The 25841-nt window shown below is 47.1% G+C and overlaps 1 protein-coding gene across 3 annotated transcripts in view; it reads right to left on the minus strand.

The window, feature by feature from the left end:
• PTPRN2 (protein tyrosine phosphatase receptor type N2) overlaps window positions 1-25841 on the minus strand; it is a 363220-nt gene that overhangs the window by 259722 nt on the left and 77657 nt on the right. For all 3 annotated transcript variants that reach the window (XM_019659095.1, XM_019659096.1, XM_019659094.1), the window contains exons 3-4: window positions 14870-14972; window positions 5822-5975 (exon numbers count right to left, since the gene is read on the minus strand). In XM_019659095.1, coding sequence (XP_019514640.1) covers window positions 5822-5975; window positions 14870-14972 — 257 coding nt within the window. The remainder of the gene's footprint in view (window positions 1-5821; window positions 5976-14869; window positions 14973-25841) is intronic.

Genomic DNA, 25841 nt, shown 5'->3' on the forward strand with positions numbered 1-25841 from the left:
GGTGACAGTGTAGGCTGTAGCCCCTGCTGCAGTGGGTTGCCATGGGCTACCGTGTGTAGCCAGCAGCCAGTGTGAGCGGCCAGCAGCCACTGTGAGTGGCCATCCAGAAGCCGGCGACTGAGCTGCCTCGCCCGGGAAGAGTGCAATGATGGTGTCAACTTGGGCCAGTGAAGCAACCTCCACAACTATAGACTGAAGAACAAAAGGACAGCAACTTGTCTGTTCCCCAGCCCCCAATTCCCCAATAAAAATCTTTAAAAAAAAATAGTCACTCCTTTTTACCGCTGAGCACTATTCCATATGACGGATCAAGCGCAATTTGTTACTCACTTGTTGATGGGCATTTGGGTTGTTTCCAGTTACTGGCAATTACTATGAAAGCTTCTATGAATATTCATGTACAAGTTTTCGAATGGACAAAGCTGTCATTTATCTTGGGCAGGAGCGGGGTGCCCGGATCAGAGAGCAGGTGTATGTTCAATCTCTTAAGAAACCACAGAAATGTTTCCCAAAGCAGCTGCACCGTTTCACGTCCCCACCAGTCGTGTGGTGAGCTGCAGTCCCTCTGCCTCCGTGACATCACACAGTGGGGGCAGGCTCTGTGTTCAGCAGTTTTTAGGTATATCATTCTACAAATATCAATTAGGTGAAGTTGGTTGATGACGTTGTTCAAATTTTCTATATCCTTACCGATATTTTATCTACTTGCATAATCAGCTACTGAGAGGGGAGAGTTAAAATATCTAAAAAATGACTGTGGACTTGTATGCTTATCTTTTTATTATTCTCATTTTTTGCTTATGCATTTGAACGACATTGGGCTCATAAAAAGATTTCCATGTCATCTAATGAATTGACCATTTGCTCATCATAAAACATCTTTATCTCTGATAACGCTGTCTTAAAGTGTACTTTGATTAATATTAACATAATCACACCAGTTTTCTTATATTTAGAGTTTCCGCTGTAATTATTCCCGGTACCTTTACTTTCAAACATATAACTTTCTATTTCACGTGCTTTGGCTTTAGTAGGATATGTTAAAATTTGTTTTTTGTTTTTATTAAGATTGAACATCTCTGTTTTTTATTTGAAGGGCTTAGTCCATTTGTATTCAATATCACAAATATGGGCCGAGTTAAGTCTGCTTTCTTGATGTTTGCTTTATGTGTAGCCCATGTGGTCTTTGCTCCTCCTTTCTTGCCTTCATATAGATAAATAAACCATTGTACATTCCACTTTATCTCTGTATTGACTTTTAGTTATACCTAGTTTTGCTTATTTTTTAAAATGGTTGCTGTAAAAATTATAATGTATGTCTTTAATTTATCACACCCTGCCTTCAAATGCTATTGTAAAACTTCATAAATCAACAAAAAAGTTACAACAGCGTAATTCCAGTATTTCTACTTACTCTTTGTGCTACGGTCACATATAAGCTATAAACCACACAATACACTTTTATTATTTTGTTTTAAATATCCAGTAGTGTTTATCGAAGTTTTACATATCTTATGTATCTTTTATGTTTACTTGCAAATCTACCATTTCTGGTTCTTTGCATTACTTTTTATGGGCTTCTATGTAATTTATCTTTAAGCTGAAGTGCTTATTGTAGCATGTCTGTAGTGCAGGTGTTCCAGGGACAGCGTCTCCATTTTAGCTCGTTTTGAACAATATAGAATTCTAAATTGGAAGGGTTTTTCAAATTTTTTTCAGTACTTTAAAGATGTTGTTTCGTTGTCTTCTGGTCTCCTAGCGAGAAGAACTCATTCTTAAAATTATGCCCCATGATGTAATGTGTCTTCCTTTCCCTCAGGATGCCTTCATGATATTCTCTGTATCTTTGGTTTTTCCCAGTTTGATTATAACATCCTAGATTTGGTTTTCTCTGTATTTATCCTGCTTGACATTTATTAAGCTTCTTGGGTCTATGTTTTGATGACTTTCATCAACTTGGGGAAAAGGCCAGCCAGTATTTCTTGAAATATTTCTTCTGTCCCACCCTCTTTATCTCCTAATAGGATTCCAACTACACATATGTTGGACTATTTAATATAGTCCCATATATCTTGGGTGTTTTGTTTCTTTTTTTGCATTACTTTTATGTTCTTTATGTTTCAGTTTTCAGAATTCCTATTGACCTGACTTGAAATTCACTGATTCATTCCTTTACTGTGTCTAGTCTATCATTACAAGTTCACTATTTCTGGCCTTATTGCTCTCATTTCTAGCATTTCCATTTGGTTTTTTATTGCCTCCATCTTTCTGTTGTAACTTTCCATTTGTTCATTTGTGTTTTTTCACCTTTCCCACTCAATCCTTTAATATGGTTATCTTAATTGTTAAAATGTTCTTTTCTCATCGTATCAATGACTGATTCCCATCTGGGTTTTCTTCTGCTGCCTCTTTCCTCGCTTGGCCAGGTTCGCATTTTCTTGTCCCTTCACGTGTCCCCCAATTTTTGACTGAATGCTGGGAATTTTGCATGAAAGAGGAATAGAGAATGAAGAAAATAACAGCACCGCTGGAAAATGGCGTGTCCCTCCTTCGATCAGTCGGCTGATGTGGGGACTGGGCCGTGCAATCTGTGAGTGAAAGGGGTTCTGGTCCTGTTGTAGTTAGCCGGACCCAGCGACAGTTATGCTGAAGCCTTTCCCTCCTCAGAGCTGGGCTCTGAGCTCCGGGGCGACTCTGAGGACCACTTCTGCTTTGCAGGCAGAAGCCAGTTTTCTGAACCACAGGAGCCGTGTCTCTGATCTACAGCCCACTGCTGATCTGTGAGCTGCTGAGGATGCCCTCGCCCTGTTCAGTGCACCTCTGCACCCCATTGATGGCTCTCTCTCCTCATGGCCTTGCCCCAGGCCTTGGGAGGTTGCTCAGAAAGCCGGCGTTCCTCGGGAGGACTTCTCGCAGCCCGCTCCCCATCCTCCAGCTACTGCCTCGTGGACTGAGTGCCCAGTCGGCCTGTCCCTGCGGACTCTGCCCCTCACGTTGGTCTCCCTGCACTGTCAGCACATGCTGGGGTTCAGGCTGCATTCTCCTGTCCCCTCATGGTGGGTCCCCGCCGCTGTTCCATGTGAAAGTAGCCACGCTCGCCTCTCCCTAGAATGAGCCCATCACTTTCTGAGTTTCGTTCACTCAGATTTATGTATCCTCAGCACTCCAAGGTTTTGTTTTTTAAGTGAAGATTTACTATGAGGTTGTCAGAAAAGTCGTGACATATTTTTTCTATGTCTTTCATCGCAAAAATGCGTCATGACTTTTCCGACAACCCAATAGCTCACCTGGCTTGTCCGTGTTATCAGGGTGGCCTCTTGATAGTCTGTATTTTATCTAAACATCTTCAACTGCTGGTTTCTAGTTGTTTTTCCAATGTCCGTCCTCTGCAAAGCCATGCCTGACCCCACTGCCCGTCGGGTTCAAATGTCTCCTCACTTCTGGGAACTCCCTTATTATACCACTTTCTCTATTTTTAACTCCAGTTTTTGTCTCCCTTACCCAGTAAGGCTGTAAAATCCTAGCGGGCAGGGATTAACGTTTATCTTTCCAATCCTGGCACCTACCACAGCTTCTTGCACATTAAAAATGCTTTAAAACAATGTTTCCAAAATAAATCAGCTAATTCACAGTGTTGCCAAGCGATGGGTTTAGGTTTCAACCTCCCGAACAGCGTAGAGTAAGCGGGAATTTACAGGTTCTCTAATGACTGCAGGTTTTGAGCCAGCGCTTTTGTGGTCGATGAAAGCTGGGGGGGCTGTTCCCACCACTAACAATGCAGGATGAACTGCACTGATTTCGTGATCAATACGAGCTCAATTAATGCACAGCGCTTTGAGCATACGGGTTTGATTTAGGGGCAGTGATGTGGTTTTACTCCCTCTGGCTGCTGTCATAAAGTAATCAGTATTAAAGCCTCTACAGATAACAAATTCCCAACATTTCTCTGACTCCATGCTGGAGTTAGATTTTTGATGACAGGTACAGAGAAAAAGATGATCTACAACATAATTCACTGGAAATTGGTTGCACCTTGAAAGACCATCAGCGTACAAAGCTTAAATTTCCAACAGAAGTATTTCATCAGCTGAGAGGGGAGGGGTCAGAAAACACAGCCCACATCCCTGGGGGGCTGGGTTTATGTGGCAGAAACCTGCGTGGCAGCTTCGGTGACGTTCTAGTACTCTATTGAGTCTTTGTTTATCAGCGAGATGATGAAGAACTTTCTCCTCATTCGAACATTGAACAGAGAAAATAATGAGTTTTAGGTTTTCGTGTACTTTTTAATATTTTAATGGAAACATTAATCTTAACATAGAAGAAAAATCCCTGAGCCAAAAACGCCACCAAGTGCTCGTTTTCTGCATAATCCTTGTGGTCGTCATGCTGAATTGGCCTTATGGTAGGATGACCACAGAATTCGTTATTTCAACTGGGACATTTCTGAGAGGAAAAGATGGCTCATTCATAATCATGATGGGACAATGAGCCACACTGTCCAGGCCACACTGTCCAGGCTGACTGTGGTGGACAACCAGCCTACCGGGTGCAAGTGTCAAGTCACAGAAGTCAAACTGGAGAGAAGGTGGTAAGTAGTCGCCGATGGTAAGGCTGGTGCCAGCCCCTTCTCCCATTCTATGCCTTGAACTGAAGAGCAGATGGGGAGGTGGGCAGTGACGGGTGCCATTCCTCTTCCGGGCACCCCAGCGACCCCAGGGTGGCATCAAGGCTACAGACCCATACCCCCAGAGCTCAGCCCATCCAATACCCCAATCATAGCCTCCTGGAGGGAAGCATATCCCCTGCAAAGACACCATCACACTTTCCTCCACACAGGGAAGGTGTTTTGGGAACAGCCCCACCTCACCACATCCCTACAACGTGGCTTCTGATGTCGTGGCTGCACATGGCTTCTGATGCCGAGTGTCTTGTTTCACCTCGCGTCGGGGGCAACGGCCAGAGAGTGTGGCAGAGAATCGAGGGGGCCTCTTCAGTACGCCCTCCAGGTGGATCCCATGCCACTCCTGTCCAGGGAGCAACTCGTATTCTAAATTTGACTCTTCCATTTTGGCACCAGGCTCAAGTTGTAAAATACCCCAAAGCGAGAGACACACATGACGGTTCAGGACTCCCCTGCACAAAACCACATGCTCTGCAGGCGACGCGCCTTCGTCTGAGCCAGGCCGTGCCCTGGAGCTGGTGCCGACCCCTCCACTTCCAGAGCCAAGAGGAGGGTGCCAGGCATGAGGCTGGTGCATTGATGTCACCGGCGTGGGGGCAGGGGGAGAGGGGCCCGCTGAACGGGTCCACAGAGGAATTTCAGAGATTCCCTTTTGCTCCAACTCCTGAGTCTGTGGAGCTCTGAGCGGCCGTGTTCCCTCCCTCCTCTGTTACTGAAACTGTCTCTGGGCGGCACACGGGTTCGTCTTTATTGATTATTTGTGTCTAACACTCAGGGACAAGATGTGTCGTCTCCATTACAGAAGAAATTCAACAGCATGAGGCTTCACGTCCCTCTTGATAACCACACCACAGGGGCCCAAGGAGGAGGACAAAGAATGATTTTCCATGTGTAAGAGCTAAAATCACCAGCATTTGAGAGGCTTGGGGGAGATGCTGGTTCTCCACTGAGCCACAAAGCAAATGAAACCCACACAGCTGTGCTCCCCTGCCTGACGCCGAACCGCCCACCGGCCTGGGTCACGGAACAAAATCCAAGCGATGCCAGTGGAAGATTTAGGAAATGTTCGTGTGTGCACCCCTCCCCCCACACACGAAGGTGACACATAAACCAGATCACAGAGCGAGCTACGAAGGTCACCTGAGCTGGCGGTCTGTCCTGCTTCATCCTGGGCAGCACGTTGGGGGCAGTGGCCTGGGACAGGGCCTCCAGGTAGCGCTCAAGGGCTGAGGCCCGCCCGCCATCTCCCTCCAGGCCGTATCTCATTTCGTCTTCAACACTCTTCTTCGGGCCCCTGAAAAGTGAAGAACACTGTGAACCAGCTGCTCCCGCACTGGGTGTCCCCTTGCTGCCTGGCCCCTGCCGGACTCCACTGCGGGACCACGGGAAACGCACGCAGGGCGGCCTGAGCGGGGCAGACCGGGACGCGTGGGCAGGTGGCCAGGCCCCAGCCTCCTTCACTCCCACTGCCCGGGTTCGAGCTCACGCACCCCGAGCCTGTGCCCTGACCTGCAGGGTGGGCCGGAAGGCCTGTCCAGAGCCACTGTGAGGGCTGATGAGAGGACATACGTTCTCGACATGCAGCCCTGAGTGCTAGGGCAGGAGAGAAACGAGCACGTGGAAATAGTCAGGACTCAGGACAAATGCAGCAAGAGTCTGAGGCAGGGGGAGCAGCAGAGCGGGTGGCCTGGGGCCTCGGTAACAGGGTGAGGGGCAGAGGGCCAAGAGCAAGTCGGGGGAGGGTCTGGCCCTGGCGGGGCTGCAGGAGCCCGGGGAAGTGGGACTGGATGCAGGTCGGGCTGCAGAGCTGAGAACTGAGCACTTCACAAGCAGCGGGCAGGTCACAAGCAAACGTGGACGCCGCTGTCCCCAGTGATGGGCAGTGACACACACTGTAGGAAGAGCCCTGAGGCCCTGCCCTGGTCCTACCACCTGCCAGCTTGGGACTCCCGCAAACCCAGCAATCCCCCGCCTATAAAGCTGGTCAGAGGTGCTAGAGTCGTGGCCTCGGGAAGGCGCTTGGTGAGCGGTTTGGGGCTCGTGGTGACAGAATAATGTCCCCAAAGACATCATGTCTCGACTCCCAGGACCTGGGAACGTGTGGGGCCCCTGGCACAGGGGAAGCAAGGTGGCAGACAACTTCAGGGTGCTCATCAGATGACCCTAAGATGGGGAGACAACCCTGGGTTCTCCTGGTGGCCCAGTGTGACCACAAGGTCCTGAAAAGAGGATGAGGCGGCAGCGGGTTAGTGTCAGGCTCATGTCACGTGAGGAAGACTTTAGCTTTGGAGCAGGACGGGTCCACAGGCCACAGAGTGGGAGGCCTCTAGAGCCAGGAAAGGGGGGAACGGCCCTCACATGTATGGGGGGGGGTGTTGCATACTAAATGCACTTGACCGTCATGTAAGCAAATTCTGCATTTTAAAATTTAAGCTGCTAAATTTGTGGTGATTTGTCACAGTATGTATGAAACGCTCTCTAGGGACCAGCACCTGTGTGCACGGACTGTGCCGGGAGCGGCGTTTGGAGCTGGGAGGACAGAAGACGACGCTGTATTCATTTCCTGCATGGCTGCGGGAAGGAAGGGGTGCCGTCCTGACTCTGGACGTGGCGTGTCCTGGAGCACCTCCGAGGCGGGGCCGGGGCCGAGGGCAGCGAGGACAGGCCACGGAAAGGCAGGCTGACTGACCGGGGAGACGCATGAAGGGTAACCGGCTGCAGCCTCCCAGTCTGGGCTCAAGGTCTGCCAGAGAGCCTCTTGTTGCCCAGGCAAGAGAGACATTTGTCCCTGGCTCAGTGTAGCCAGAACAAAAGGCTCTGAGATAGTGGCCTGGTGGCCACCAGAGCCCGCAGAAAGTCAGGGCCATGAGTCTGTAACAGGAGCCAGGAAGCAGATGTCAGGGCTCATCTGGCCCCGCGGTGGGGGAGGGCGCTCTCAGCATCTGGCCTGCTGTCCAGACATGCTCTCGGTCCTCTCGGTGGCCGTGGCTTCCGGCCGAGGGCGAAGGGCCTGCCGTCTCACAGCCTGGACCTGAGGGGGCCACTGACCCAGAGCTTCCCAGCCTGACACACCTTTGCTTTTATACAAACCCCCATCCCCAAAGGGCCAGGATACATCCTACATGGGGAAGGAAACCCAACGAGGACACCCATGTCCTCGAGGCCCCTCTGTGCTGCTGAGCACGCTGACTTCTCAGCCCCCGTGAAAGTCCAGCAAAGGTCGTCCAGCCCCACTCTGGGCTTTCGCTCCAGGGCAGACTTTCTTGACAATAAATTCCTAATTTTAGCATCTTTTGCCATCTGGAGAGGCTGCGGATTTCCCGAGGTTCCATTTTGCTGGAAAGTTCTTTCTGCTCGCGTCGTGCTGTAAGCAAGAGCTCTGTTATGTCCACGGACAGCCACCTCCACGTGGATGCAGCGCCAGCCGGCAAGGTGCTGAGCCTCAGGCCTGTAAGAGTGCACTGACCCGCTGTGACCACTGCCCTTCTCCTCCCTTTGTCTGCACATCCAGACTGACCTAAGACGTGTACACGTGTCCATCCAGGCTCTCCGTTCCCACTGCAGCCTCCCATCTAAGCCACCATGGAGTCATGCGTAGATGGCTGGAGAGGCTGTCACACCGCACGTGCTGCTCCCACTGTCACCCACTGGGATCTTGGGAGAGCGAGGCGCACCCAGCAGGTGCTGCGAAGACGCCCGTCCCCCGGCTCCCCCTCGGCTCAGAGCTGTCTCCCCCGCCCATCCAGCCCAAGGAATGCACCACTCACTGACAATTTGACCCTCCTGAATTACTTTCTTTTAGCACTCATTACTATTCTATGCTATATTATACACTACTATATACATTATACACTATTATACACTATATCATACACTATTATACATTATACACTGTTATATACTATATTATACAGTAATATACTATATTATACACTGTTATATACTATATTGTACAGTAATATACTATATTATACACTGTTATATACTATATTATACACTATTACTACAATAGCTGAAATTACCTTCTTTATTTAAACATGCACTTTTTATTGCCAGCTATCCCTTCACTAGAATGGAAGCTGCCTGAGAGAAAGGACCACATTTTCCTATATTTTTCTCATTCACTGCACCAACCCCAAAATTTACAACAGAGCCTGACTCACAGGCACCCAAAAAATATGTGTTGACTGAATAAATGAACTTGAATGCATCCATGAAATCCTGGGTTAGTGCAGAGTTAGCTGAAAACACCAGCACGTCACATTCCTCGCCCGTTAAATGCCACTTCTTCTAGCCCAGAAAATGTATCTCTGTGAAATCTAACACCTATTGTCACTGAAAGTGAGGGTAACACAGCTGATTACTGTGGTGAAACGGGAATGATGCAGATATGGACTTCTCTGAAAGGAAAGTGTCTTGTTTCCTTTTTGAAGGAAATAGCTTTTTGAATCATATAAAAATACAACTCAGTCTCTGCCAGGCCTGTTTGACATAAGTGCTGCAGGACTGGTGGGGGCCGTCAGTGAGCACTGCACTTATGACCAGCCTGCTACCTGCTGGCCACCTGCCCTCTCAGTGCAGGCTGGCTGGACGCGTGTGTCAGCCCCACAGTGAGAACGCTGCTTCGGACGTGGAAACACTCTTCATTCTCAGGAACGAGGATTTGGCAGTGACCACGTGGCGATATCCCCGTGCGTGTGTGTGTATGTCTGCGTGTGTCTGTGCATATGTGTGTGTCTGCATGTCTGCATGTGTCTGTGTGTGTGTGTCTATAAGTACGTGTGTGTGTGTGTCTGCGTGTGTCTCTGTGCATGTATGTGTGTGTCTATATGTAGTGTGTGTGCCTGTGCATCTGTGTGCATATATGTGTGTGTCTCTGTGTGTGTATCAACATATGTGTGTAGGTTTGTGTGTGTGTGGCAGGTGCTGGGTGAGGCTGTGATACTGTAAACAAAGTGCTCATTTTCTAATAACCATATTCACCATTAGTCATCAGGAAAAGGAAACAATGGTTTAAGTATTTTATGTCGAAACCTGACAGGTTGTTACTTGTATGCGGGTCTTTACTGTGATGTGGACGTACTTTAGGAAATGCCCTGGGGTTTCAGGGGGATGCGTAACTAAGTGCAGATTTCCCACTTAGCATAACGGACAACGAGCTCCCAGCTAGTGTTTCATAGAGAAAGTCTGATTTTCAAGAACGGATCACTGCCATTGGGTGTGTGATCTGTACGTAGTTCATAAAAGCTAGGACTTACAGAAAATCTTCATATCTGTGTTTAATTATCCCAATTGATAAAACTCCTGTTTTTATTTCTAATGCCTTTCTAAGTTATGTTGGCTCGCTCTTAATAGGCATATAAATTATCAAGAGCTTCACAGTTCTTTGCACCTCAAATCATGGCTCTAGTTTCCTTGGCCATTTTTCAGTGGATGAAATTTCATGTCCTATGTTGTTAGAGCGTAATGTAACTGAAGTCAATTTACTTTTCTGGTACTTTGTCTATTTTTCTCACTAATTGCTAATCAATGTGGATGGCACCGCCCCATAAATGTGCCTTTAAATTGTCTTATTCATCTTCCTGTGTGCCTGTTGGATTTGTTTGTGACACTGTAATATGTTACAGTGATGAGAGCGTTCATCATTATGTTCTGCAATATTGTAGCAATTAACTTGCAAATTGACTTTTGCCCTCTTATTTGGCTTGAAGTAAGTCAAAACTTTTAAAGTGTACATTTTCTACTTGAAAATGATTAAAAATGGTTTACACTCAGGCCTCCTTTGCACTGTTCTCCTTTGCACTGCATGCACCGACCTTGAGACCCCAAATAACATAAATGCTTTGCGTTGTCAGCCAACGTGCTGGACAAAAAAATATCCAAATTATAAACGAAGTCTTTGTAAAGCGCACACAGCGAGCCCGGTTCCTTTCCTCAATAATCCCAGCCTGCGTGTCATCATTTTGGGCCGCGTTTCTCTTCCATAGAAACCTCGGCCACCCTGACCCCAGGTTTCCGGGCCCCATTTTCTATGACGTTGTTTATTCATCAACTGCTGGTGCTTCACCCCTTGCTGCTCGCAGAGCCTCGGCGGGCGGCTTCCTCAGGTTCGTGGGGCCTCCGCGTCCGCTCGGCTCCCAGTCCTGTTCTCTACACTCGGCATCTGTCCTGCTGCTCTGCTTGCTCCCACGTGGAGCCTCTGTGAAGCTTTCGCACACAGCGCGTCCTCTGAGGACCGAGAACAGGGCTGGGCAGCCTGACCGCTGCACTCTGACTGACCTCTGCCTCCTGAATGGATCCCTGGCTTGGGTTCCCTCTCTCCAAATGTTAGCTGTCTGGTCTGAAGAAGGCCAAGCACTAGCTGACTGGCCGACTGTGGACACTCACATCCACTCAGTCCCGAACACTCTAGAACTGCCCTGTGGAAGGAGGGAGTCGGACAGGGTTCTTGGCTAGTGCAGTTATTCACGTAATAATTCAGGCGTCAGTAGAGCATTCATTCCCTCCTTCTTTCCTGTAGTTAACAAATGTTGACCATGGTTTCCCTGGTGAAGGGCACATGTCAGGCGCTGGGGACACACAGGCTGCTGAGGGGGCGCTCAGAGGGGGGTTGGGAGGAAGGGGAGAAAGGCGGACGCATAACAGGCGCCTTAGCTCACGTGGGGGCAGAAGATACTGACTCTTTTCATTAATAATGAGATAAACCTGTTACTTCAAAAACCCTGGGTAACCTAAAAGTGATGGCTACTAATTGAATTTAAAATAAGATATATAGATACAAATACTAAAGATGATAAAAGCAAACCAATCATAGTCCCCAGAGGAGATGAATCAAAGCAGTGGAAACAGGGCCCACAGCTGTGGAAACCTCCTCACGGGGCTGCCCAAAGGGGCCTCTGGACACTGTTTACAAAACTGCATGTGAAACAGAAAAAGTCCAAACAGAGGAATTTAAGGATGGCCACCGATTAAACAGGCAGCAAGAACAGAGAAAAGGCAGGAGTGGCAACACTATAATAACTGTAGAAAAATGAGATCCAAGAGAAAAAGCATTAGAGGGGACAAAGGCACCCGTGAAAAGCAGTGGGGGCAGTGACCGACACGAATGGACGTGAGGATGCACAATTCTGTGCTGCTCGTCGGAACCTCAAAGTGCACGAAGCAAAGCACATCAACAGTGGAAGGAAAATGTATGAAAACAGTTTTTCTCTGAGACATTTCAGTAAGTCAAAATATAAACACGGATATATTGATTTTGAGTAATAAAATTGATATTTACATTTACCTATAATTTTAAATTATATATATAATTATAAACTGTATGTTAAAATCTGTACCCTGAAAATAGTGGGTATAATAGCTTTCTGAGATATCCATCGAAAATTAATAAAAGTATGATATAAACTAGGCCACAAAGAAAATCTCAGTATTTTCGACAAGTGAAAACTAAACAGGTTCACATTCTCTGACTGAAATGTAGTAAAATGACACTAAAATTTAGAAACAACACATAATATAAAAAAAGAAAAAGTCTATGAAACACTTATTATTCCCAAAGGATACAAAATTATAACTACAGATAAATTAGAACAAAAGCAAATGGATGATGTCAAAACTGCTCAAAAGTGAATGCATAGACTTATGTGATTAATGAAAGAGTTAAAGAGATTACTTTTTTAAATGAATAAATGAAAGCATGAACAAAATGTTCAACTCAAGAAGTTTTACAAAGAAAAATAAATCTAAGCATAGTAGAAAGAGGGAAAACCAAGAGATAATTCTTTTTTTAAAAATCGTACTAAAAGGGTAAAGAGAAAAATCAAGTTACAATGACAAACGTTTGATAACCACACGTATGCTGAGTGATGTTTAAGATCATAACACAACACTACATATCGCACTACAAGGAAAAAATAGTTCTCTACGAAAATATAAATTCCCCAAATCCGCACAATAAAAACTGACCGTAGTATACCAATAATCTCGGAAGACAACGAAAGTGTTGTGAGATTTCCCTATAAAGAAGAATCAATGTAAACATACAGAGAAGAAGAAAATTTCAACGCTAAAGAAAAGTTGTGCAGAAGTTTTAAGAGAAGGAAAACGATTCTGTTTTCGCTGAGACGATCATATAGCCTCAACATCTTGCTGCAGAGACAAAGCTGGGGTGCAGGCTGCTGTGGCCGAGTCCCTCCGTCAGGCAGAGCCCACCCAGGAAGCAGGACACCCCGAAATGGGACACGTGAGTGGTTCGACGAGCGAGCTATTCACACGGCACGCAGGACGGAGAACCACGGAGGGGAGTGGGAGAGAAGCAGTTCAGCAACCGTAGGGGGCCCCGTGGGAGGAGGGCCAGGGTGGGGCAGGCCCGGCATGCACCGAGGGTCCCACTGCCATCCCAACCTCACTCTCCCGCGGGGGGGGGGGGTTGGGGGGGTTCCGCTTTCATTTCGGAGCTGGAATGTTCAGTTTCATTTGGGTTCAAATGCTCAAGGGCAGGAAGTGGACCCCGGCCCAGGGAGAGCTGAGTCCCCGTTTACATGAGCAGCTGCACCTGGTTCATCTACAGTGAGGGCCGGAAAGTGTTTCTACAAAATGAATGTGTTATAAGTGAAGTTACTGGCCTAAAATATGAGGCTCTTATGGAAATAAACAAAACAAATGCACAAAGATTCTTCCATGTGGACTGAGGCCAGGAATATCATATAGAAGAAAACGCAATCTGTAACATGTATATTTTTAAACTTTAATCTCATTTGTGATTAAAAAAATATAAGGTACCGTTTTCATAATAAGTTCGCAGTTTTAAAAAATGACCCTACAACACTGGTCAGAGGTGGTGACCTAGGGTTCTGCCCACGGCCCCACCGGGGCTGGTTTCTCACACGCTCGCTCTGGAAACGCTGTCTGTGGCTGACACACACTCCGCTTTCCTCCCACCTCGGCCGCACTTCCCAGTCCGTTCATCCTGTCAGGCCACACAGGAGCTGCTCCTGCCTGGCTTCCCCAGTCCTCCCACCCCTCGTTCTGACTTTGGGGGCCACCCATCCCCCCCCCCCGCTCTTGGGGAGCTCATGGCTCCTGGGCAGCCCCACTCAGGCAAACCTCTGAGATGGAAGGAGAGACGGGCGGCGCTCAGAGGCCCATGTGTCATCTAAAGGCTGGCGGGAAGTTTGAACTCGTCCAAAATGAAAATGTAAGACAGCCTGACTTTGGTTTGGGGGTTGTGGGCAGGGTGGGTACAGAAAGGTCTTACACACACTCAAACTATAATGGCTCGCTGTCTTTCACACGGAGGCTTTAGGGGTGAGGGATGGGCACAGGAGACCAGAGACATGTTTCCTACCCTCGGGAAATTCGTTCTGGCCCGCAGGAGCTAACACGGTGAACACGGACTTAGTTACGTGTTTTCACTCAATCCAGTGGGGCCTGGAAATGAACTTGGTGGCTTAGCTACTCCATCCATTAGGTTATGAGCATAAAGGCAGACACTAAATCTGTGTTACGGAGATTTTTCTAACTAAGGACTATGGATTTGGAAGCATCTCTCAGGGCAAAACACACTTCCCAAACCGAGTCCTTCGTGAGGGTCCTTTTCCTCCCTAGTACACAAAAAGCACAGCACAGCGGCTCAGCAGTGAGACGGCCACCTGCCTGTTGCGGGTTGTCTGCGCACTGAGTTACGTTTCCGTGTCTCCCTTTCCTCCTCGGCTCCGTCATTACCTGACAGTGTGGAGGGGACAGATGATGGTGTCAGGAAACCACTCAGCTCAGCACTGGCTGCTGTGTTCGGGGAACTAGGATACTTTCATGATTTACTTCTGCTTTTTGCACTAAAGCAAATGTGAATTCTTCCTGGGAAATGAGAATTCGTAACTTCTCTGCTTTCAACCAAGGTTCTGGAGACGCAGGGCTTTTCCGAGGGTCTTGGGGAAGACTGGGGGAAGGCCCCTCTGCACACCCGTCAGTGACAAAGGCACCTCGTAGGGGGACTGCCACGGTGCCTCTCTCTCCCGTGGGCTAGGACACATGGAGAGAGGAAGCACCCCTCTCCTCCTCAGAGACACCCCAACTTTCTGGAACCTCTACACCAGCAACACAGCAGGGGTTTGCTACAGTAAAAGAGAAATAGGCTTGATGGGTGCTGGCTGTGCCGTCAGCAAGGAGGCCCGAACCAAGTTGACTTACCTAGCTGGGTGGGCAGCCTCGGGACGCCGCGGGTAGGTTCTGGGCAGGTGTGCGAGCTCCTGGGCCACCACGCGCTGGGTATAGTCATCCTGCCATGAGAAACCTGTGGGGAAGGTGCAAACACCATGTTACTAGCTTGGAAGTTGAGCGAAAGCCCTGTTCAGTGTCATGAGTAACTGCTGCCCCTCAGCACCGCTGACAAGCCAGGCTCCCCTCCCTGCGTTTCACTGGAACGGTCTCCTGCTTAGAGACGTTCCAGCTGTCTGAGACATGACAGCAGGAATAGGGTGGGGGCTCTGTGACACGACAAAAACTCGGCTTCGTGGGTGCTGGCTGGACAGCAAGGGGCCGTAAACGCGTTTCAGTAGACGAGAGATGTTGTCAAGTGTGAAGGACGCAACACTTCCTTTAGGGTTTTGGCACCTTCCTTTGTGAAAGGTCCTGGTCATGGCCAAGACCTCCCTCCCTCCCCTGCCACGTGCGCGCACGTCCCACCCTCAACCGCTCTCGCCTGCTCGGCACCGTATCTCGGCGATTCGTTGTCCAAACCCCATCCTACTTCCCGGCCTCGCGTTTGCAATGAAATAAGGGGTATTGTTACTGTGAAAGCAATTATCATGGGGCTTAATGTACTGTATCTGGGAGCCAATTACATTATATTTATACTCAAATGTTATGACAAAGAGCTTTATTTATAACAAGGGTGAAGTGGTTATGAAGGCGAAATCCATGTGATTATGCATTAATTACACGCACTGTGGATCACATGATAATTATGCTCAGAATCACCAAATAACTCCCAAGAATAATTATTATGCAATTTGTACATTTTAGATCTTATGGTAACACTTTAGCACTTAGAACTACCCTATGCAATTATCCATAATTATCTAATCACTAAATATCATGTAATTACAGAGATATATTTTTATGCCCTGTACAAAAACACATTACCAAAATCTTCAAATCAGGACGGCTCCGTGCTTGTTTGTGTGTGAGCATGAGCGCGGTGTAGGGAGGTCCAGAACTTGCTGGGCAGAATGAAAAAAAAAAATGGCTCAGGAGATGTAAGCTGCCCTCATGAACACACTTGGGTATTTGTTTCAAATGCTAACCGAGCACTTTTTAAAATTTACAAATGGCAGGATGCAAACAGTTGGCACAGTTCTACATCTCAGAAGGCTCAATGGCATAACCCAAAGTGGATGCTGTTGGGAAAATTTCCCGGATGGCCGGCCTCCCGTGGTGACCTGTTCTAAGCAGCCTGGTTTGGAAAATAACGGTTAGAGAATGGGCCACTGCAGGGAGACCCACAGTCACTGGTACCCTTACTTTATGATGAAACATTCTTAATAATAAGCAACTCTGTTCCATTTGCCAAAAGCAACTACAAAACCTCCCGTATGACATGTACGTTTATGTGGCTGTGATTGGTCCATGAACAGGAGTGCTCTCAGCTGAAAGCACCGTTTCCTGCCCAGGGGATTTGGAAAATCAGCATCGTTTTACCATGCCATTCCTGAAAGGGTGGTCTGAACATCTATCCTGAAGCAGAACAAAATCAAGAGCCAAAAAAACTCCCCATGAAACAAATTCATTCTTAAAGTTTAAATAACAGGATTTCAGTAATATTTTTTATCTAAAGAGCACAGACGTCTCAGCTATGTCAGTTCTGGGGCCGTGAGGAGGGCTCCGTCTTTCCAGAACATCCGTTGGCCAACTGACAAAGGAGGTCTGTAGGCAGTATGGGGGGATCCCTGAACCCCCCCCCCCCGCCCAGATGTCTGTGTTTTCCTGGGAGCAGGCAGCAACGGGGCCCTCGGCTATACAAACAAGAAATGCAAAGATCCAGGGTGTTAGTACCCCCCCCATCGCTTCTCTCCAAGGCATATTGGAGGAAATAAAACGCTGGGAAGATTGGATCTGCTTCCAGAAATTTGGAGAAGACATGCTTTTCCCTACTCCTCCCACTAAGTACAACTAAAAACCCCAGAAACTAAACAAGCGGAAGGCCATGACTGTGGGGAGAAGATCCCAGACCAGCAGGGACCTTGGGCCCGAGGAAGGACAGCTGCTGGGCTCTCGTGTCTCAGGCTCAGAGCTGAGTCAGCCAGCGACCCGGGAACACCAGTGGGGACAGGTGAGGCCCCAGTCCTCAGGTGAGGACAGGTGAGGACCAGGACAGAGCGCCCCAGCACATTTTAGATGACAGCAGCTCTACCTCCGCAAACACCACAGGGAAAGCACGGTCTCGCCCCACCTGTGCCCATAAAGGCCCAGAGGACACCTGGATGTCCCCCCTCACAGGCTGTAAGGAGGCCCCGCCCTCCCCTGACCGTGCCAGTGTCACCGGAGCAGGCCGAGTGGGTGCCAGGGTGGAGGTGATTACCCACCACCACCACCTCATGCTAGTGGAGACCACGTGGGGCGTTGAAACCCCGTGCACCCCATGCCCAGCAGTAAAGACAGGTGTCAACGAAGCCCACTGGGGAACCCGAATGTCTGCCTCCACCTGTCGGTGGCAGAGAGGCACCCCCACACCCTGGCAGAGCGGTGCCAGAAAAAGCCAATTAAAACACAAGGTTTAAATGAAATCCAGAGTCTTGTAATATAATACAAAATGCTCAGGTTTCATCAGAAAATCACTCGTCATCCCAAGAACCAGGAAGATCTCGAACTGAATGGAAAAAGACAATCAGTGGCCACCAACACTGAGATGATGGAGGCGCTAGCACCACCTGACACAGACTGCTAAGCAGCCATGACAGAAATCCTGCAACGAACAATTATGAATACACCTGAAACAAACGAAAAAAACAGGAGGCCTCAGCAAAGAAATAGAAAGTCTCAGTGAATAAATAAATATACAAAGAACCAAATGCAAATATTTTAACTGAAAAATGAACCGCCGAATGGATGCACACAGTAGAAGGGTGGCGGGGATGGAGGGAAGAATCAGCGATCAGGAAGACAGACCGTAGAAATCACCCAGTTCCAACAACAGAGAGAAAATAGTGTGAAAGAAAAAAAAACAACAACTCGTGGGGCTGTAACAAAAGATCTACCATTCATGTCATTCTCAGAATCCTGGTAAGAGAGGAGAAAGAAGGCTGGGCTGAAAAGGCACCAAAAAAACAGTAACAATAATAATGGCTGAAAACTTCTCAATGTTGGCAAGTGATATAAATTTAAAGATTCCAGAAGCTGAGCACCTCAAACAGAATAAACCTAAGTCTCCTCAACACATATGATAATTAAACTTCTGGGAACTAAAGGCAGAAAAAACTAAACGCAGCCAGAGGAAAATGGCACTTTACCTACGAAGGAAACACAATTCAAATGACAGAGGATTTCTCATCAGAAACCACAGGGCCACAGGCCCTTGCACAACATTTCCAAGAAAAAAGCTGTCGACACAGAATCCTGAAAAATCTACCAATCCAGACACCCAGCAAGAGATACTTTTAAGGAAGACAAGGAAATCAGGACGTTCTCAGATGAAGGGGGGAAATTGGGGGCATTTTTACAAGCAGACCTGCCCTAAGGAATCGCTAAACAAACTTCTCTAAATAGGAAGGAAATGATCCAAGGAGGAGCCTCAGAACATCAGGAAGGAAAAAAACCATCACGGAAGGTGAACTGCGGAAGGTATGGGTAAATATGACAGGATTTTCTTCGCTTCAGTTTTCTAATTGTGTTTGATAGTTGAAGCAAATGTGAAAATGCTGTCTGAGGTGCATCTAAATGTATGTGGAGGAAATATTTAAAATAATTATAATAAACGGGGGGGGGGGAGAGTCCCAAAGGGAGGTAAGGACCCTATACTCCACTCAAACCAGTGAAATGACAAGACCAGTCAACTGTGCTAAGGAATGTATAGATAATGTGATATCTAAACTAACCATCAAAAAGTCTACCGAGAAAGACACTCAAAAACACTGTAAGTAAATCAAAATGGATTGCTAAAAAGCGTTAATGTAACCTAAAGGAATGCCAAAAAAAAGAACAGAGAGAAAAAAAGAAAACAAAAAAAGGAAATTTAAGTCTTAACATATCAATAATTACATTAAATGTAAATGGGCTTAATATACCAATGAGACAGACATTGACTGAGTGGATTAAAAACGCATGAGTCAACTATGTGCTATCTATAGATAACTCACTTCAAATAGAAGACTATAGGCAGGTTCAGAGTGAAAGAACTGAAAAAGATATATCATTAATCAAAGGAAGGTGGCATTGGCTATAGTGATAGCAGATAAATTAGTCTTCAGAGCCACAAAATTACCAAGAACAGAGAGAAACATAATACAATGATAAAAGGATCAATCCACCAAGAAGACATAGCAACCCTAAATATTTGTGCACTAAACAACAGGGCTGCAAACATGTGAAGCAAAAAACTGACAGAACTGAAAGGAAAAATAGACTTATCGACAATTACAGTTGGAGATTCAACTCTACTTTCTTAATAACTGGACAAATAAAGAGAAAAATCCACAAAACTACAGAATTCAAAACTGCCATCGGTCAGCAGTTCTACAGCGTTTAGAATTCTCCATCCAACAAGAGCAGACAGAACACAGACTCCCGTCAAGTGCCCGCAGCACACGGGCTGAGGCAACCACATCCTGGGCCCTGAAACAAACCTCGGCAAAACGGGAAGAAGTGAAATCACTCACAGTAAGTACTTTCTCCAATCACAGTGGGGTCAAACCAGAAATTAATAACACAAATATAACAAGAAAAACTCCAAACAATTGGAAATCAAAGGACACACTTTTAAATCCATGGGTCAAAGAGAATCCAAGGGAAAAGTACATTAAGCTGAGTGAAAATGAAAAGGCAACATATCAAACACCACAGGACACAGTTAAAGCTGCAGTGAGGGACATTTTTAGCACTAAATGCTCACATTAGAAAAGTCTCAGATCAATCATCTAAATTCTCACATGAAGAAAAAAAGAAAAGAAAAAGAAAAAAAGAGCAAACTAAACCCAAAGCAAGCAGAAAGAAAGAAATAATAAAGAGCAGAAATCAATAAAATTGAAATCAGAAAAAAAAAAGTCAGTGAAAATAAAAGCTGGCTCCCTGAAGAGATCAGTAAAATTGACAAATCTCTAGCAAGACCGACAAAGAAAAAGAGAGAACGGCCACAAATTACCAATATCAGCCATAAAACGGGATATCAATACAGACCTTGCTGACCTCACTAGGGGAACAAACACGTCTATACAGTAACTTAGATAACATGGTCCTGCTCCTCAAAAAACACAACCTACTACTACCCATCCAGTGTGAAATAGGTCACTGAGACCCCCATAACTACTAGAAAATTGAATTCATATTTAAAAACCTCCTCCAAAATAAACCTCCAGATGGTTTTACTGGAGAATTCTACGAAACATCTAAGGGAGAATTAACATGGACTCTACACAATCCCTTCCGGAACACAGACGAGGAACAAATAGTTCCCAATTAATTTTAATTAGCTAGCATTAACCTGATATCACAAGCAGATAAACACAGTACCAAAAAAAGAAACCTACAGACCAATACCCTTCATGAACACAGACACAGAAATCCTTAAGAAAGTACTAGCACAAAAAATCCAGCAGTATGTGAACAGAATTACACATCCTGGTCCAATATTCCAAAATACAGCAATGTAATCCACCACCTTGATAGGCTAACGGGAAAAAAATGACCACATCAATGCAGAAAAGGTATTTGAAAACATTCAATACCCACTCATGATGGAAACGCTCAGAAAAATGGGAATTGAGGGGAACTTCGTGAACTTGGTAATGAGCACCTGCACTGGCTCTACAGCTAATATCCTGATGGTGAGAGAGTGGCCGCTTTCCTCTGAGGTTCCGGACAGGCAAGGGCGGGGTCAGCGCTCTTACTCAACGTAGCTAATCGTCTCGCCAGTGCAACAGGGCAGGACAAGGAAATGAACGTCACGCAGAGGAGGATGGAGGAAATGGGACTGTACCTACTTCCAGGTGACATGACCTCCTACATGGAAAATACCAACGGATCCACAAACACTCCTAGAACTAATAAACTATTCGTCTATGTACTAGCTATGAACACACTGACCCCGAAATTAAAATAAAATACTATCTACCGATACTCAACAAATTACTTAGGTATAAATCTAACAAAACATGTGCAACACTTATATATTAAAAAGTACATGATGTTGATGAAAGAAATCCAAGATCTAAATAAATGATAGCTATAACCTGTTCATGGATCGGAAGTCCCAACATAATAATGATTACATTCCTCCCAAATTAATGTGCAGGTTTAACCCAATTCCTATCAAAGATTCCTTGTAGGTGCAGACAAGCAATTTACACGGAACAGCAAAGGTCACAGTAGCTAAAGCAACTTGGAGGAAGCTGGAAGCAAGAGGCGTCACCTCCCTAACGATTACACACCTGTAGTTGTGTAGGGACAGCATTCGGGGCTGTGTGGCACTGCTGGGGGGACAAACAGGTCAGAACAACATGCGGAACCCAGAAAGGGACCCACACAAATATGCCCAACAGGTCTGTGACGAAGGCGCACAAGCAACTCAGCCACCTTCCAACAAATGGTGCTGAAGCGATTAGACGTCCACAAGCACAGACAGGGACCTCAGCACCAATCTCACGGTTTACACAAAAAAGCAGCCAAAGTGGATCATGGGTGTGAATGTAAAACAATAAAAATTTTAGGGGAAAAAGAGCAACAGAAACTCTTTGGGACCCGGACAAACCAGAGAGTTCTTAGACTCGGCACCAAGCATCATCCATAAAAAGGAAAAATTGATCCATTGGGCCTCATTGAAATTAAAAATTTTGCTCTGCAGAAGTCCCTGCTAGGAGGATGAAAAGCCAGAATGGGAGAAAATATTTCAAACCACAGAGCCAGCAGGTGATAGTATCTGGAACACAGCTCTCAAAAGTAAACACTGACAAAATCCTATTAGAAAATGGACAAAATACATGAAGATACATTTCACCAAAGGGATGTACAGACGGCCAGTATGCCCACGAAAAGGGGGTCAGCGTCATGCACCGTCACGGAAATGCACATTACACCCACAGCAGGACACTGGACACACCTATCAGAGGGCGGAAATGGGGTGGCAGCAAATAACGCCACCCAGGGGGGCAGTGTCTTCTGCACACAGCGGGGGCCATAGACGCTTTCCGCGTCCGACAGAAACATCCAACCGTGTCTTGGACAGATGATAAAAGTAACAATAGGAAAATAATCAAACACTGTAAAAAGAGTAGTATCTACTACTGAACTATCTACAGAACTTAACTATGAGCCCAGCAGTGCTCTAAGCATTTCCTGTTGTATCCTTAGGATTTGTGAATAATGAATCTAGTGGAGAGCAGGGAAAGCGTTCAGTAAAAGTTGTAAAAATCATCCGTGAGAGATGATGAGGTTGTGAAGACTGGGAGCGGGGTGGTTCAAGACACCATTCAGACGCAGACGTGAAAGCACCAATGGTCAGCAATACGGGAGAAACGGAGAGAGAGGGGCTGAGGGAGATGGCCAGGTGTGTGGACGGTGTCACAGGAAACGGGGAATCCTGAGGGGGGACGGGGACGGGCCAGCCTGTGGGCAGACATCACAGGTGTGTTGCTGGGAGCCATGGAGGCCGCGGGTTTCTCAGTCAGGTGGTGTGACTGGACAAGGGGTCACGCTTCACGCCCCAGAAGGCAGATCCTCTCCGCCCAGCTGTCCTTTGAGAAAGGAATAGTGCCACCGGCCCCCTAATGGCTGGGAACTGACCCGTGCACAGCTCGGAGATGCAAGTCCGCAGAAAGCGGTGGGGACTGCACCCCAGGGGGACACCGCCTTCCCGTGGAGGAGCCAGGCGTAGGCGTTCTCCAGAGAACCCAGAAGTGGATCTCTATTGGATCCTGATTTTAAATGTTTGCAATGAATCCAAAACTCTTAAAACATTGTGTAAGACCAGACACAATAAAACAAAACACACCTGTGCACACGTGTTCACACGCACTTGTGCATTCGTGCACACGTGTTCACCCGCACATGCGCATGCACACACACACCGCCTGCAGCCTCCAGCTGCAACACACACACGCACGTGTGCACTGGCACATAGAGAACATAAGACAGATTCTTACAGAAAAAACAATAACTCTTAAACGAGAAGTTTATTTCTTATAATGAATCTCAAACTAAATTCGTACAGTTTTCACCCTCTTCTCTGTTTTTGGATTTGACACAAAACACATTGAATTTCTGAGCCATAATCCTGATATTTTCTTTCAAACTGTTAAGAACTGATCTTCCGCACATTGGTCAGCAGTTTTATGTCATTTTCACCGGTTATAGCTGTGCCTCCCCAACTGTCATCCTGAAAGACGGCTTCAGTTACTGTGTTTTGCCATGTATAATATGCTCCCACGTTTTTGGCCCAAGCTTTCAGGGAAAAATATTGTTCGTTTTAATTTTTTAATATAAAGTTTTATTTATATTTAGGTACTTTTTTGTATTATAAAGGAATTTTAGCATTTATTTTTTAACATATTATGGTACAAGAAATTTTACATGACAAATAACTACAAAACACAAGAATAGATACAAGGTACAAGAAATTTCACATACTGGTAACAAATTTACGATATTTACGCATCATAGAAGCTCAAGAACTCTTCGTCATGGCAAGTTCGTCGTAAGTGCTACAAAACCGATAATATTCCAGGGTATTATTTTGCAAACAGATATCGTTATTGATTTCTAGAGTCACACTTTTAAATTATAAGCATAAATAAAAGAATTGAAAACATTTATATAGATACGGAATTAGTACCACCCATGTATAACGTGCATCCTTATTTTTCCCTCACAAATTTGGGCAAAAATTATGCACTGTAAAACACGGTGCTTTGCTTTCTGGCAGGAAAAGACTTAACCATTCACCTGTTAAAGTGCTTGTGGGAAATTTTTCTAAAAGAAAAAAGGCAAAATCATTGACAGTGACTTGAATACATGTTTACTGGATTATAACAAGTAGAGATGAAAGCGCCACTGAGATCTTGGTGGAAAGAGTATAAACAGAGTGTGGGAGACGATTCCACACCCAGGCTGCCACACAAGCCCTGCTGCACAGAGGTCGAGACACGCGCAGTGTGGGGTTACCCGGGCCGCGCTCACAAACCAGGTGGCCCCCCGGTGACAGAGTGCACACCTACGGGGGGACAGAAACCATGGCACTGGGGCAGAGACGCGACCCACAGGTCCTCCGGGGGCCCGGCAGTCACCAATGAGTGAACTAAGAGAAGCACAGCTTTCTTCCCAGTATCAGCCTCCACCTGCAACCCACCGGGAGACGTGTCACCTCAAAGCATGTTCAAAGCCTCCGGAGCATGTGGCTCCGGGGACTTGGGCACCACAGCTGTGACCTGAGACCACAGCGCCTTGTTCGAGCTGCCGACCCAGGACCCGTAACCATTTTACAGGAAGAGCATGGCCTGGGGAGGGAGAGAGACTGTGTGCCCCCCCGGGGGGTCGCAGCAAATGCATTTCGTGGAGCCCAGCAGTCTGGCCTTCCCTTCGCCTCCACACACTATTGTTTCAGTAAAAATGAAAGGTGGTGGGAAGCAAAGCTCCCTCTGTCATTTGCCTGAGCAGCCGCCTCTCTGTTGCCATGACAACCCCAGCATTCCCAGCTCCTTAGCGTGGTGGGAGCCCCTGGCACAGGGCCCCTCACCTCCACGGCAGACTCAGAGGTACCTGGGCTGTGCCGTGCCACCGGGCAGGTCTCCTGGTGCCAATTACTTGGAGGAGAAACGAAACCCTCCCTGTGCACCTGGGTAGCGGGAGGGGCACCATTTGAACAGCTCTGGGACGGAAGCGGACACATTTCTGCGCAGGCAGCCCTGAGTATATTGCTACTGAATTATTTGTGTGCCGCTGGATGGCACCCCAAGAACCCGGAGCTGCTCACTGCTCCCCACGCTCATCTCTGCCCCGGTTACGGCTGGCAAACAAGTCCCAGCAATCGGAGACTTGGCAGTAAGCCCCCCTCCCTGCCTGCCTGCCTGTCTCAGGCACCCCGCTGTGGGGATGCCGGCCCAGCTGTGCCTGCAGCTCCCAGAGAAGCCAGGTCCAAGTGTGACAGTCACAGCCAAGCATCAGAGCAAGGACTGGGCAGTGCGGGCGCCAGACGGCACAGCAGGTTCCCTGAGGGGCAGGCGGCCTCTCAGTCCTGCCGACCCCAACAACCAAGCCCCAGAGCATGATGCGCCGTCCTGATGCCGACACGTAAGATGCTGGACAGCAAGCCCACCTCCCGACTGCTCTTCTGAACCGTGGTTGGCCGGGGAACTGGCCCAAAACCCTTTCCCCCTCGCGAACCCGAGAACCAGAAACAATGGAGGGAGCCCATTTCCTGGAGCGGGACTCAACCATCAAACCAAACCAGACCACATGCATCCTCCTTCTCCCCCAGTGCTTTACATATGTATCAAGCACTAATCCTGGGAGAATTTAAAATAAACATACGAGCCTTTGCTTCCAATAAACTGACCGGGTCTCGCAGATGCAGTATCGGCCAATTTCATTTTCTAGAGGAGCTGAATCTGGACATCGTAATGGAAGGTGCCCCACACGGAGCCAGTGACCAGGGCGGGGCCCAGCCACGAAGCACAGCCAGGGGGTTAGTTAGCTAGTGAGTTAGCTAATTAGCTAGTTAGCTACCTAGTTAGCTAGTGAGTTTTTAACCTGTTCCTTTCACAGGATAGTAAAACCACAGGATTTCTTTTAGGTTGAATTTCCTGGAAAGGAGAGAAGGGGTATGCTGAGTGGAAGCGGCCCTGTGCCCACCCTTGGCAGGTCCCAAAACCTGCAGTCACGAGTATTGCTTTGACAAGAACCCCGCACAAAACCAAACGCTCCCTGAGACTGCTCACTGGGCTGGGGCAGCCCCCTGGGT

The sequence above is a fragment of the Hipposideros armiger genome, unplaced genomic scaffold (assembly GCF_001890085.2).
Source record: "Hipposideros armiger isolate ML-2016 unplaced genomic scaffold, ASM189008v1 scaffold_295, whole genome shotgun sequence".
NCBI lineage: Eukaryota > Metazoa > Chordata > Mammalia > Chiroptera > Hipposideridae > Hipposideros > Hipposideros armiger.